Here is a 14,385-nt window from a genome sequence, read left to right as displayed (position 1 = left end):
ATGGAACCTCAGCATTAAAAAAAAAAAAATCAATAGAGGGCATGCATATTTTTAGGTAAAAGCCAATCTGAAGGTAACATATTCTATAATTTCAAATGTATACTCTAGACACTTGTCAACACCTAAAGATTGTTTAGCATAAGCAACGAACCCTATACTGTATTTCAGGCCATTAGAGTTACTATATTATAAAGCCTTAATCAATAAAATAAAAGTACTTTTTGCCTTTCTAATTGGAAACTGCTCCCCAACCCTCCACCCCCAAAAAAGTACAGCAAAACGAACCCACTAAAGCAATATCATTTCTCTGATAGCTAAGCATTTAGCAGATCCAGCCCAAGACCATGAGATACAAGATGTTAAGCTTCAGTGGGGTGTTAGAGCAATGAATGCTGGTTTGTCTGCAGATTCTCCAGTCTGCTGGAAGAGGAGGGGCTTTTGAAGACTGAAGTCCAGGGTTTTTTTAGCCATTATAAAAATCACAGAACGTTTTTCTTTCCTTCCATTCCCTTCAGACCAGAGTAAAAACCTTGATGTTGTCTAAGGCGGCATATTTGGTGGTAGGGAATTTTTCTTTGCACGGCTTCTAATTTTAAAGTTCCTCATCATCTTCTGGTTGCTGTGAACACATTCGGGACAGAGCAAATTATCTTCCACTCCTGGTTCCGGGATAATACAGGCTGGTAGCAGGAAGAGAAAATTCATCCTTTGAGGAGTGTCTGGAACCCAGGTCAGACCAGAATGAAGCTGCAGGCGAACCCAGCCTATCATATCTCCAGGGCGCTGCCTGCCGTGGACAACACACCATCTGGTTCCAGTGGCTTGTGGCAGAAAGGCCTCTGCAGAAGAGGAAAGAGGACAACGAGTCATAGACATTGACTGAGCGGCTCTCATAGCAATTCTTCCCCAGGCTGCAAATGTGGACCCCAAGGTGAAGTTAGAATCTCCAGGACACAACTCTCCTGATTACTACTTTGGCAGTTGCTTGGAGATCCGATTCCTCTAAAGACTATTTTAGGTTTCTTGGGGCCCAGCTTCATTCTGGCCTCACTAGAGGTGGTGGAAATATAACATTCTTGTTTAGAATATGAATGTCTCCGAAGTCTCAAATAAACCTCAACTTCCTTGCCATCCGTACTCCGGTTATGATAGCGGCACCACTCCCAAAGCTTGTTCTGGGACACATCATTGATAGGAGGCAGGGTGGCCGGAGGACAGGGGCTTGGGATGGTTCTTGTTGGGTGTTTGATTCCCTCATACCTCACTACGGAACAGACTGGTGGTTTGCTGTCTATGATTGAAGAAACATTTGATTCAGTAGGATAGTCCATGGCCTCATCAGTAAATGTCTCCTCAGTATATGGGAACAGCGTTAGAACTACACTTTCTTCATCCAGGTCTTCCTCAGATTGGTTCTTGTTGTAAGTCTCCTGGCCGAAGTATGACATTTTTCAGGCAGGCTTGGGAGAAGACAAAGGCAGCAATTGAATGGATGCCGACTTCTTTTATAGGGAAATGACTCCTTCTAGTTCCCATCTTCCAGTTGCCCAGTTGAGCTCTTTCCCCTCCTCCTCTCTCCACTCTCTTCCCTTTGACAGGGATTTTATCAGTTCTCTGAGTCTCGGTCGATAGTTGAAAGCACAGAGCTGAGTTCGTGAGTAAATCCAAAGCCCCACATTCTACATTTACAACATGAATGGAAACATTCTTATCTTAAAAAGAGATTCAAATATGATTATACATTAGTTATGATTTTACATTTGAAATTATTCATATCTTTCAATTCTTAAGGTTTTTTAAATGAAATTTGCTTTTAATCTTGTCTTCATGTGTGTATGTGTGCACACAGGAACCTGTACTTCTGCATAGGCACACAAGTACAATAGCATGTATTGGGAGGTCAGACTATAACCTTCCATCTAGATAGAGACAGAATGATGCTGTTCACTGCGGAAAATGCCAGACTAGCAGGTCCAGGAACTAGGAGTGTTTTTCTGTGGAGGCCACAAGCTCACAGTGGAAATGCTGCTTTACGAATAGTCAACCAGGTCAAGCTTTACACACCTTCTGGGCACCTGAACTCTGGACTATCTGCATACCCAGCAAGCATTTTAAAACTGAATTGTCCCCTCAGCCCTTTGAAGGGAATCTCCAAGTGTATCCTTGATTACATTTTAATGGATTGGTTGATTATATAATTGAATCCGAAATAAAGATTTTAATTTCCCAGGCAAATGCAGAATATAGACAGGAAACACTTGAAGTATAAAATCTAGACTAAAGAGTATGTAAGATATAAATACACCAGTCTCAGTCTCTCTCTCTCTCTCTCTCTCTCTCTCTCTCTCTCTCTCTCTCTCTCTCTCTCACACACACACACACACACACACACACATTGACTTAGCATGTATTAGATTTATTTATGCTAAATCTGAGTTCATTGTAGAGACTTATGAAAAATTTCAGCCTATATAGTCCACTTTTACAACTGATTATGGTACAAGAGCATATATGTATAATTTAGTCTACGAAGCCAAGACTATTTTTTTGCTATCATTTAGTCACTGGTGGTCCCCATATATCTCTAATAAACACATGATTTGTATTGGTTGGTATAGAATTAACAGGTGGAAGAAAGCTACAAGATAACTATAGATCATTACCCTTAAGTTGTAATAAAATTACTTGATCATATATAACCTATAGAAAAATGGACTAGGACTTGTAAAAAATATTTTGATATTAATAAGGAAACATACCCTTCATAAGACATAGTTAAGCCAGCAACTGGAATGTTGTCACAGGTGAACATAAAATAGCAGAGCGATAAAAGGCACTCAGACACGATTATGAAAAATGCTATGTATGCAGCTTTCTTGATAGTAATCTTGAACTTCTTCATAATAAAACCACTAATTAAATATCCAACAGATACTGAAGATAAGAAATAATAACCTATAAATGCAAGTAAAATAATATTTTTAAAAGACAGCAGAAAATAAATGTTATCGATGTATTTAATACATATTACTTAAGAAACTACTTCAAAAAAGGAAATAAAAGAAACTATTTAGTTATGATATTTAGTTCTGATATACAGAGATCATAACTCCTATTTCCTAACAAATTACATAAGAAAAGGATTCCCAAGGCCACTGTAAAGTGACTTTAAAAAGATGATTAGCATGTACTTAATCATCTGCAGAAATCTATAAAAAACTTTTTAACTATAACGCACAAACACACATGCACACATACATATACGCATAATGGATACAAAAATTGTGGTACATTTACACAATGGAGGACTACTCAGCTATCAGAAACAATATCTTTATGAAATACTTAAGAAAATGGATGCATCTAGAAAATATCATCGTGAGTGAGATAACCCAGTCACAAAAGACATAATATGCAGTCACTGATAATTTGATACTAACCCCAGAAAGCTCTGAACACCCCATAAAAAACTCACAGACTATATGAAGTTCAAGAGAAAAACAAAGGCTAAAAGAAAAGAAAGAAAATGAAAAACCATTATACTTAATCTTTACACACCAAGAAAACTTTGACTATTTCCAGGTTACAGCATGTTTTACATGTACTTTATGCTCATTGTAACTAGTAAGACTTTAATGCATACTATAAAACCTTTTAAAAAAATCAAGTACTGACAAAAATGTATTTGCATACTTTTATGCATAAATGCTTAAAATCTGTACATTTATCGTTGTTTTTTAATAAAGTTGTAAAAAAAATTCATATATTTCTTTCCACTCTATTTATTGGGAATTTCATTCAGGTTTGGCTCCAGGTGACTCTGAAGATCACTGCTATGTGAATGGTTATCAAATGTAGAATATTTTGGGTAATGCGTATTGCCTCGCATTCTTCATCCCTGGGTGTCTTTTCACAGTCAAAACCCAAAGGGGAAAAAGATGAAGGAAAGGAAAGAAGTTCCTGGCTAAGTTGCATTCCCACACCATCAGCTCCAGGCTTAGAAGAACTTAATCATCCTTTGCAGCCCCGAGCCACTGCATTTACTTGTACACATCTGAGGGTGAGGACTGAGATCTGGACTTTCAGAGAACCCTAGATAATGTGGACTGTGTCAGCCTGTGACAAACAGTATTCAAGGGAAAAGTAGAAAAGGTAAAAACGGGCACACACTCTTCAGATCACACTAACCAACTAAACTAGGAGTAGCATAGAGAACTGAAGTCCAGAACTGAAATCTGGGAGTAAGACTGAAAATCCCAGTGAGCTAACTCTGAATTCCTCTTTGAATTACCATATTCCCTGTCCAAAAACCGAACTGCATGAACTACCTCCCAAGACTTCCATAAATTCTGATGGTTTCCATTCAAACTGGAGAGAGAACTGTAGGGAATGTCTGGACTATTTGTTTCCCTGTTTTGTTTTTACTTCCCTGGATATTGAAAAAGGAAATTTATAAAAAATCACTCAAAGAGATTTTGGTTACACTGTGATCTACTAGTCATGTTATTTTGCTGTTTATCTTGTCCTTGAGATGCTGTTTAAGAGCAGCCCTCTGGGGGGGGGGTGCTATGAAACAAACAGTAAAACTTCATACCAATGAGGGAGATGGCCTCTCCAGTGGATTTTCCATAGTGATGTTCCAGGTATTTCGGCATGAAGGTAACAATGTTGACAAATCCATTTACCTGGAGCACACTTGTAAGGACACAGAGCATGTAAATTGGATTGCAGGAAAGGCTCTTCATGAATGGCAAGAAATCTGAAACAAGAGAATGTCAAGACAATCAAGGCAACTTGGCATTGTGTTTTGTGACCAGTGTTCCCTTAAAATTTTCTCACAGATCCCATGCTGTGACACAAATGCACTTGATAGATCTTTACCCCTTTAAGGCTAAAGTTCTAGCTCATTGTTTCAGTCATATCTATAAGTTAGTGACACAACAGGTTATGTATGAACCAGAACATAATTGTGTCACCAAGCAAACCTATAAGGAGATGGACTCAAGTCTGTGGCCGCACTCTATTTTATATTTTCTCTCCTATTAATGTTCTCCTCTTATTATTCTCTTCTAGTAATGTCCTGATTTCACTATAGAGTTACTATTCTGTTGTCTGTAATCAGCAAGGAACTCACTTTGATGATGTTTGAGTCCAGACACTGATGCTATCATAAAGATGCTAGAATGGATAAGCTAAGGACTTGGGAATGCTTTGGAGTCAGGCTGTTACCCAGACAACCTCAGCATCTCACCAGCACTTTACAGCAGGCAGTGCACTAGAAGCACCTAGTGATGCTCAGAATCATCTCAACATGAAGGTCTCACTATTCGGAATGCTCATTCAGCTGGTGTATAGCAAGCACTTTGCAAGGGACTGAACCAAAAATATCCTGTGTTTAAGAAGCTGAGAGTCAAGTGTAGAGCCTTATGTAGCAAATGGACTGAATGTAACTCAATATGATTTTGATGAAATTTACACTTAGTTTCTTTCCTTTCCATGTCTTCTTATTTAATGCTTTACTCTCTAATTTTATAATATTCATAACAAATTACCTGTAATTTCATTGACAGAAAACTGTCAAGAAGACACCATTTAGCAGTATGGGCAGGACAGTTTAATAAACAAGAGTTGAATAGGTGGCAAAATCGATCTTTATGAGTGAGATGGTTGTCGTCAGTATTTCTGGAAACTTTAGAATTCACATGTTTGTGGACATCCCTGTCTTCTTAAATGAGTCTTCACAGTTCACAGTTATAATTTGTATGGTTTGTTTTCTGGTAGGCTCATCCCTGGCTTGGAATTTAGGTTGATCTAGCAGGTCACAAAGTCTCCCAGAACAGTCAGCATTTGCCCTTTTGGGAGAATCCTTAACATGCCCATAGTTCTGAGAATGTTCAAGCCTGTGCACAAGCTCCCTAGCCTTGGACTGTAGTGTTTAAAGCAGACCTGTGACTGTTTCATGCACATAATTATTGGGGGCTGTGTGTGTTGGAGGAAATAGCAATAAAGTGCTCCCCACAGTAGTCTGTACCAGAACAAAACAGACACCCAGTAATACAATACTCTCCTACCTTCACTGGAGAGTAAAGTACAGAACCCTTTCATCTTCCAACTCTATTTTTAAGAATTTCAGAGCCTAAGCCAAACCCTTTATACACTAACCCTGATCTCTTGAGAACACTGTACAGCTTTCTACACACACACACAGCTATGGCAGAAAGTTTTTAGAATGTGCACTGTCCTACCTTAGCTCCTCATAGAAGCATCTCTACTCTGCATTGTCAGTTAGAAACATTCCCGTTTACTGTAAAACAGTCTGTTCTAAGGAAACAGTTCCCCTGTAGACTATCACACACCTTCAAATATAGAGACTATATTACTTATCCTGGTTTCCCTTTCAGCTGTGACTTCAAGGATGCTGACAACTAAACTTACATTTTTCGTATTGAATAGATTTTTTTACTCTTTATCTTTAGCTTGGATCTAGTTACTTTTATTTTTAATATTGAGACTGATATTTTCTGAGAAATGGAATTTTCAGACAGTTGGAAAAATATATTTGTTCATTGATTATGCATATAGGCTTTGTGTTTTCATCAGTCTAATCTAAGGTAAGTCAGGTTCCCTATCGGATCAATCATTTTTTAGTGGTGAATCTGGAAGAAGTTTGCCAGGTCTGAGTAGGAACAATTAGTGACAAACTATCTCAACTCAGCACAAGTGACAAGTTCCCACTAACCACACACCCATCTAGACCAGAGTTTAAAGATTTTCTGTTTGCCTTTAGTGAGTCCTCTGTTTTCTTCTTTGGCTTTTTCTCTGTGTTTATCTTCTTCGTCATTTTTAGTTTCTTCTGAATTATCCTCTAATTCCTCCTTTGGAAGTGTTTTGGGAAAGAAGAAAAAGGGGATGCTAGTCAGGATATTTATTCCTGCACAGACCAAAAAGCCGATCCACCAAGCACCGACCCAGCGCGTATCCATAGGAGTTATGGTCAGGTCGTCTGTAAAAGAATGTAGATACTGTATTAGCTTGCGTCATTCTTTCCTGTAGAAACTCTAGAAAACTATTACTCATCATGATTGCATCAGAGCATAAACTTTGTACATCACTTGTTCTTGTTTGGGCCTTGAACGTGTGATCCTCTGCCTCTGCTTCTTAGTGCCAGGTTGACTGGCAACTCCAACTTCACTGGGATAATTCAGACCTTAAGGAAAAGTATCTGAGGTTGATTAATTGAGGAAAGTTAAAACTAAATCAGAAGAGGTTCTAAAGTACCTAATGAAGAAATACTTAAAACAATATTGCAAAAAGGCTTAAACATCAGTTGAGACACATTTAAACAACTTTAAACTTAGTTTTAACCTGATGTAGTCATGTCTGAAAACATAGTGGATGAGAAAAAAGACTGGCTTGACAATTAAGTGGCTAACATGTTATTGTTTATCTTACAGAGGTCCTGAATTCTATTCCAAGGACCCACATGAAAACTCAAAATTCTTGTGACTCTGATTTCAGGACATCTGACACCCTCTTCTGACCCAGCAAGCACCAAAATCCACAGTTCATATACACACACACAGAGAGAGAGAGAGAGAGAGAGAGAGAGAGAGAGAGAGAGAGAGAGAGAGAGAGAGAGAGAGAGAGAAGAGAAGAGAAGAGAAGAGAAGAGAAGAGAAGAGAAGAGAAGAGAAGAGAAGAGTAGACAAAACACATATTATCCAATTATTATTTTCATTTTGTGTGCTCATTAGAAGTTAACTGATTTTATCTAGCATTATGTGGTGATGTTTTCCAGTAGTAAATGAGTATTCTAGTGTCATGTAAAATTTTTATAACTTGTTACTCATCATATAACTAAAACATGTATTGTAATCCATACTTACTATCTCATTGAATTTTATTTTTTTAAAAAAACAAAGATAAATGTACAAATTTTCAGCATTTTTGCATAAAAGTATACAAATACATTTTAAGGTTGTAATTAAGTATTTGTGGGTACATATACATACACATATGTATATATATAACAATAATATAGCAAAAGAGGCTATTAATTTAGGGGATAGGAGAGAAACTTCGAGGGGCTGTAGAGAGGAAAGGGGGATGTAATACAGTTCTGTTTTAATTAAAGTATATTCTTTTTGTTGTTGGTGTTGAACTTCACACAGTCTGTAAGTTGTTTCTGGAGTGTTCAGAGCTTTCTGAGATTAGTATCTCATTATCAGTGACTGCATATTATGTCTGTTCTTTTGTGACTGGGTTATCTCACTCAGGATGATATTCTCTAGATGCATCCATTCTCATAAGAATTTCATTAAGTCATTGTTTCTGATAGCTGAGTAGTACTCCATTGTGTAAATGTTCCAAAATTTTTGTATCCATTTATCTACTGAAGAACATCTGGGTTCTTTCCAGTTTCTGGATATTATAAATAGAGCTGCAATGAACATTGTGGTGCATGTACCTTTGTTGTATGTTGGAGCGTATCTGGGGTAAATGCCCAGAAGTGGAATAGCTGGATCTTCAGGTAGTATACTATGTCCAATCTTCTGAGGAACCTCCAGAATGATTTCCAGAGTGGTTGTATCAGTTTAAAACCCCACCAGCAGAGAAGAAGTGTTTCTCTTTCTCCACATCCTCACCAGCATCTGTTGTCATCTTGGTTTTGGTTCTTGGCCAGTCTGACTGGTGTGAGGTAGAATCTCAGGGTTGTTTTGATTTGCATTTCCCTGATGGCTAAGAATGTTGAGCACTTCCTTAGAAGTTTCTCTGCCATTAGATATTCCTCAATTGAGAACTATTTGTTTAAGTCTGTATCCCATTTTTAATAGGGTTGTTTAATTCTCTGGCATCTTGCTTTTTGAATTTTTTGTATACCTTGGATATTAGGCCTCTATCTCATGTGGGGTTGGTAAAGATCTTTTCCCACTCTCTTGGCTGCCATTTTGTTTTCTTGACAGTGACTTTAGCCTTACAGAAACTTTGCAATCTAATTAATCTACATGGAGAAATACTTAAAACTATATTGCAAAAAGGCTTAAACAGCAGTTGAGACACATTTAAACAACTTTAAACTCAGTTTTAACCTGATGTAGTCATATCTGAAAACATAGTGGATGAGGAAAAAGGCTAGCATGACATTTAAGGGGCTATCGAATTATCGTTGATCTTACAGAGGTCCTGAATTCTATTCCAAGGACCCACATGAAAACTCAAAATTCTTGTGACTCTGATTTCAGGACATCTGACATCCTTTTCTAACCCAGCAAGCACCAACATCCACAGTTCATGCACACACACACACACACACAGAGAGAGAGAGAGAGAGAGAGAGAGAGAGAGAGAGAGAGAGAGAGAGAGAGAGAGAGACAGACAGACAGACAGAGAAGGGAAGGGAAGGGAAGGGAAGGGAAGGGAAGGGAAGGGAAGGGAAGGGAAGGGAAGGGAAGGGAAGGGAAGGGAAGGGAAGAAAAGGGAAGGGAAGAGAAGAGAAGAGAAGAGAAGAGAAGAGAAGAGAGAGAAGACAAAACACATGTTATCCAATTATTATTTTCATTTTGTGTGCACATTAAAAGTTAACTGATTTTATCTAGCAGTATGTGGTGATGTTTTTCAGTAGTAAATGAGTATTCTATTGTCATGTAAAATTTTTATAACTTGTTACTCATCATATAACTAGAACATGTTTTGTAATCCATACTTACAATCTCATTGAATTTTTAAAAAGCCTATTTAAGCAAATTTGTAAAACCAATAGTATGGGTAAAATGTGGTAAGGGAATAAAGACTTTTGGGTCAGAATATGGCATTTTACCCTTACTTCTGCTGCCTTTAGGTATGCCATCTGTAAGCGGTGATAATTTGCTTAATTGGGTATCAAAAGAGACATTGGTATAGAATTCCAGCATGTTCTCTCACACTCTGAGGACTGGGCTTTATAAATAAAATTCATTGTGTTACCTGTATTCACAGACCCTGTGTCTACATAAATGGTCACACAGAAAGATGCCAACCAATATCCAATCATTGAGCCAATTATTTTTCCAACTTCTAAAATCCCTGCAAGCAAACAAAGACAGATCATTACATAATCAGGCTTCTTCCCTATTTTATATATATCTCAGGTATTTTTATATACACAACATATAAATAAATTACACCTGGAATATATGTAGTACGCATATACATATGTTACATATACATATATGTGTTGCATGTACATACATTAGTTCTTGTAAGTACTAAGAAAGAAGCTCCAATTCTTTTAATATAAGATGTTCTTAGAACTCCATCTCTTGCATACTTGTTACCCAGGGGGCACTACTAGAGTATGATTCAAACATTTTCCCTTCTCATTATATTTGCTTCCCAGTCAAAAGATGAATGGTTTTAATTCATGCACTTTTTCACCAATAAACCTGTACCCCCTAGTTACAAGCTCACCCTCTGCCTAAAGACCTTCGATGCAGAGGAGAGCAGAAGTTAAGTTTATGGCATGACTCCCAGAAGCAGACAATTATGTTAAAGACCACAGTAACTTTCCAATTAGTTGCTGGCACACTTTACCCCCCAAACAGTTGCTGCATACTATTAAGCCTTTCCATCATAGACATTTCTCTAGATTTTCCAGTTGTGTTGAGTATAAGCTTTTGTAGTATGCTCAGATTATATTTTTAGTTTCCTCAGTTTCTGTTGTAATGCCTCTATTTTCATTCAGATACTGTCTGTGTTCCCTGTTGCTTGTCTGGCTAAGGATTTAGTACCTTGTTGATTGTCCCAAAGAACCAGATCCTGGTTTTGTTTATTCTCTGTATAGTTCTTTATGTTTCTATTTACTGGATTTCAGTTCTGAATTTAATTATTTCCTGCGGTCTACTCCACTTGGGTGTATTTGATTCTTTTTGCCTTAGATCTTTCAGCTGTGCTGTTAAGCAGATACTGTATGCTCTCTCCAGTTTTTTCTTTTGGAGGAGGGTGTTTGTTTTGTTTTTTGTTTGTATGTTTGTTTGTTTTCTTACAAATTCACTTTAAAAAGGGAGCTATATATCAGATTTTTAAAAGTATTTTGACATAAATTATATGAATATATTTTATGAATATATTTTTTGCCAGTACTTAATTCTTTTAGAGGTTTGATATTATGCATTGAAATCTTACTAGTTACCATAAGCATAAAGTACATGTAGAACAAAACATGACATGGAAACAATCAGAGTTTTCTGGGTGTGTATAGATTAAACATAATAATTTTTGAATAACAAAAATTTCCACAAGGATATATTCTTATCTCTTGAATTACTACTGATTTAAGGTCCAGGTTTACCATACTCTGAGAGGGTACTATATGCTCTTTTTTCTAAGAAGGACTGAGGCTTTCACTTTTTGGCATTTGGATTTTTTTTTTTTTTTTTTTTTTTTTTTTGAGTTTCATATGGCCTGTGAGTTGTTTCTGGGGTATTCAGAGCTTTCTCGGGTTAGTATCCAATTATCAGTGACTGCATATTGTGTCTGTTCTTTAGTGACTGGGTTACCTCACTTAGGATGAAATTCTCTACATGCATCCATTTTCCTAGGAATTTCATAAAGAAGAATGAGTTGGGTAGTGTTCCATCTGATTCTAATTGTGGAATAGTTTGGAGAGTTTTGATATTAGGTCATCAATAATATCTGATGGAATTCTGCACTGAACCCATCTAGTCTTGTGCTTTATTTGGTTGGGAGGATTTTGATGACTGCTTCTATTACTTTAGGTGTCATGGGATTATTGAGATGGCTTACCTGGTCCTGATTTAATTTGGTATCTGGTATCTGTCTAGGAATTCATCCATTTCTTCCAGATTTTCCAGTGTTGTTCAGTATAGGCTTTTGTAGTAGGATCTGATAATTTCTTGAATTTCCTCAATTTAAGTTGGTATGTATCTACTTTCTTTTCTAATTTTGTTAATTTGGATACATTCTCTTTGCCCTCTAATTAGTCTGGCTAACGTTTTACCAATCTTATTAATTATGTCAAAGAACAAGCTCTTGGTTTTGTTGATTCTTTGAATTGTTCTTTTTGTTTCTATTTGGTTAATTTCTGCTCTGAGTTTGATTATTTATAGACATCTACTCCTCTTGGGTGTATCTGCTTGCTTTTGTTCTAGAGCTTTCAACTGTGCTGTCAAGTTGCCAGTGTATGCTCTCTCCAGTTTCTTTCTGCAAGCATTCAGAGCTATCAGTTTTCCTCTTAGTACTGCTTTCATTGCATCCATAGGTTTGGGTATGTTGTGCTTTCATTTTCATTAAATTCTAGAAAATCATTAGTTTCTTTCTTTATTTCTTCTTTGACCATGTTATCATTGAGTAGAGCATTGTTCAACTTCCATGTTTATAAGGGCTTTTGTTGTTTTTGTTGTTGTTGTTGTTATTAAAGACCAGGCTTAGTCCATGGTGATCTGATAAGATGCAAGGGAGTATTTCAAACTTCTTATGTCTATTGAAGCTTGTTTTGTGACTAATTATATAGTCCCATGAGGTGCTGAGAAAAAGGTGTATTCTTTTGTTTAAAAAAAAAAATGTTCTTTAGATGTCTATTAATTCCAATTGGTTCAAAACCTCTGCTAGTTTCACTGTGTCCTTGTTCAGTTTCTCCTTCCATGATCTGTCCATTGATGAGAGTGGTATGCTGAAGTCTCTTATTATTATTGTGCGTGGTGCACTGTATGTTTTAATCTTTATTCGGGTAACTTTTATGACAATGTGTCCTCTTGTATTTGGAGCATATATGTTAAGGATTGAGAATTCATCATGATACATTTTCCTTGTAATGAGTAAAAAATGTGCTTCCTTATCTTTTTGATAGCTTTTGCTTGAAAACCTACTTTATTTGATATTAGAATGGCTACTCCCTCTTGTTTCTTGAGGCCCTTTTCTTGGAAGGCTTTTTGGTTTTTTTTCCCCCAGCCTTTTGCTCTAAGATAGTGTCTGTCTTTGTCTCTGAGATGAGTTTCCTATATGCAGCAAAATGCTTGATTCTGTTTATGTATTTAATCTAATAGTCTATGTCTCTCTCTATTGGGGAAATGATTCCATTTATGTTAGCAGATATTAAGGATTAGTGGTGGCTGTTTCTTGCTATTTTGGCTTTTAGAGGTAGAATTATATCTGTGTGTCTTTCTTCTTTTGGTTTTCTTGCTTAGTTATTTTCTTGCTTTTTGCAGGATGTAGTTTCCTTTCTTATGTTGGGCTTCCTATTTATTATTCTTTGTAGGGTTGGCTTTGTGATCAGATATTGTGTAAATTTAGTTTTGCCTTGGAATATCTTCGTCTCTTCATCTATAGTGATTGACAGTTTTGCTGGGTATAGCAGCTTGGCTTGACACTTGTGTTCATTTAGGGTCTGCATGATGTCTGTCCAGGATCTTCTAGTTTTCATAGTCTCTGTTTAGAAGTAGGGTATAATCCTGATTGGTCTGCCTTTATATGTTACATGACCTTTTTCCCTTACTGCTTTTAGGGGTTTTTTTGTTTGTTTGTTTGTTTGTTATGAACACTTTGTGTTTTGACTACTATTTGTTAGTAAAAAATTCCTTTCTGGTCCAATCTACTTGGAGTTCTGTAGGCTTCTTTTATGCTCATGGTCATCTCATTCTTAAGGGTAGGAATGTTTTCTACTACGATTTTTTGAAGATATTTATTGTGCCTCTTTGTTGATATTTTTCATCCTCTTCTATTCCTATTATCCTTAGGTTTGATTTTCTCATTCTGGATCTGCTGGACATTATGGGTTAGGAGCTTTTTGGTTTTTTATCTTCTCTGAATATTTTGTCTCTGTTTTTAATGTTGTCTTCAGAATCTGAGATTCTCTCTTCCATCTCTTGTAGTGTGTTGGAGATGCTTGTATCTGTGACTCCTGGTTTCTTCTTTAAGTTTTGTATTTCCAAGGTTGTCTCTTTTAGTGTTTTCCTTATTGTTTCTATTTCCATTTTCAATTCCTTCATCTCTTTGGTTATGTTTTCCTGTAGTTCTTTGAGTGATTTTTGTGTTTCATCTTTAAAGGCTTTCATTTGTTTATGTGTGTCCTCCCATGATTGTGAACATTTGGAATTTTGACTACTATGTGTCAGGAGAAATTTCCTTTCTGGTTCAATATATTTAGAGTTCTGTTCCTTCTCTTATGTTTATGGCATCTCTTTCTCTAGGTTAGGTAAGTTTTCTTCTATAATTTTTGGAAGATATTTACTGACTCTCTAAGTTAGGAATCTTTGCATATATGTACACATATAATCCTTATGTTTAGTCTTCTCATTGTGTCCTGGATTTCCTGAATGATTTGGACTAGTAGCTTTTGTAGTTTGTATTTTCATAGAGTGTTGTGTGAATATTTCCTATGGTATCTTCTGC

At 36.6% G+C, this 14,385-nt stretch overlaps 1 protein-coding gene and 1 pseudogene across 2 annotated transcripts in view; both read right to left on the bottom strand.

The window, feature by feature from the left end:
• LOC308418468 (solute carrier organic anion transporter family member 1A6-like) overlaps positions 1 to 14,385 on the bottom strand; it is a gene marked incomplete at both ends in the record, with an annotated part of 38,185 nt that overhangs the window by 13,144 nt on the left and 10,656 nt on the right. Inside the window, 4 exons of the mRNA XM_080913839.1 lie at positions 2,760 to 2,955; positions 4,595 to 4,759; positions 6,782 to 7,003; positions 9,964 to 10,062. Of these exons, the coding sequence (XP_080769965.1) occupies positions 2,760 to 2,955; positions 4,595 to 4,759; positions 6,782 to 7,003; positions 9,964 to 10,062 (682 nt within the window). The remainder of the gene's footprint in view (positions 1 to 2,759; positions 2,956 to 4,594; positions 4,760 to 6,781; positions 7,004 to 9,963; positions 10,063 to 14,385) is intronic.
• LOC308418471 (developmental pluripotency-associated protein 2-like) lies at positions 541 to 1,448 on the bottom strand (annotated as a pseudogene). Its single transcript has one exon. The product of its transcript is annotated as a developmental pluripotency-associated protein 2-like (transcript).

This window comes from Micromys minutus (assembly GCF_963924665.1).
Source record: "Micromys minutus genome assembly, chromosome: 3".
NCBI classification, from domain to species: domain Eukaryota; kingdom Metazoa; phylum Chordata; class Mammalia; order Rodentia; family Muridae; genus Micromys; species Micromys minutus.
This window is presented reverse-complemented; position numbering and strand designations above follow the sequence as displayed.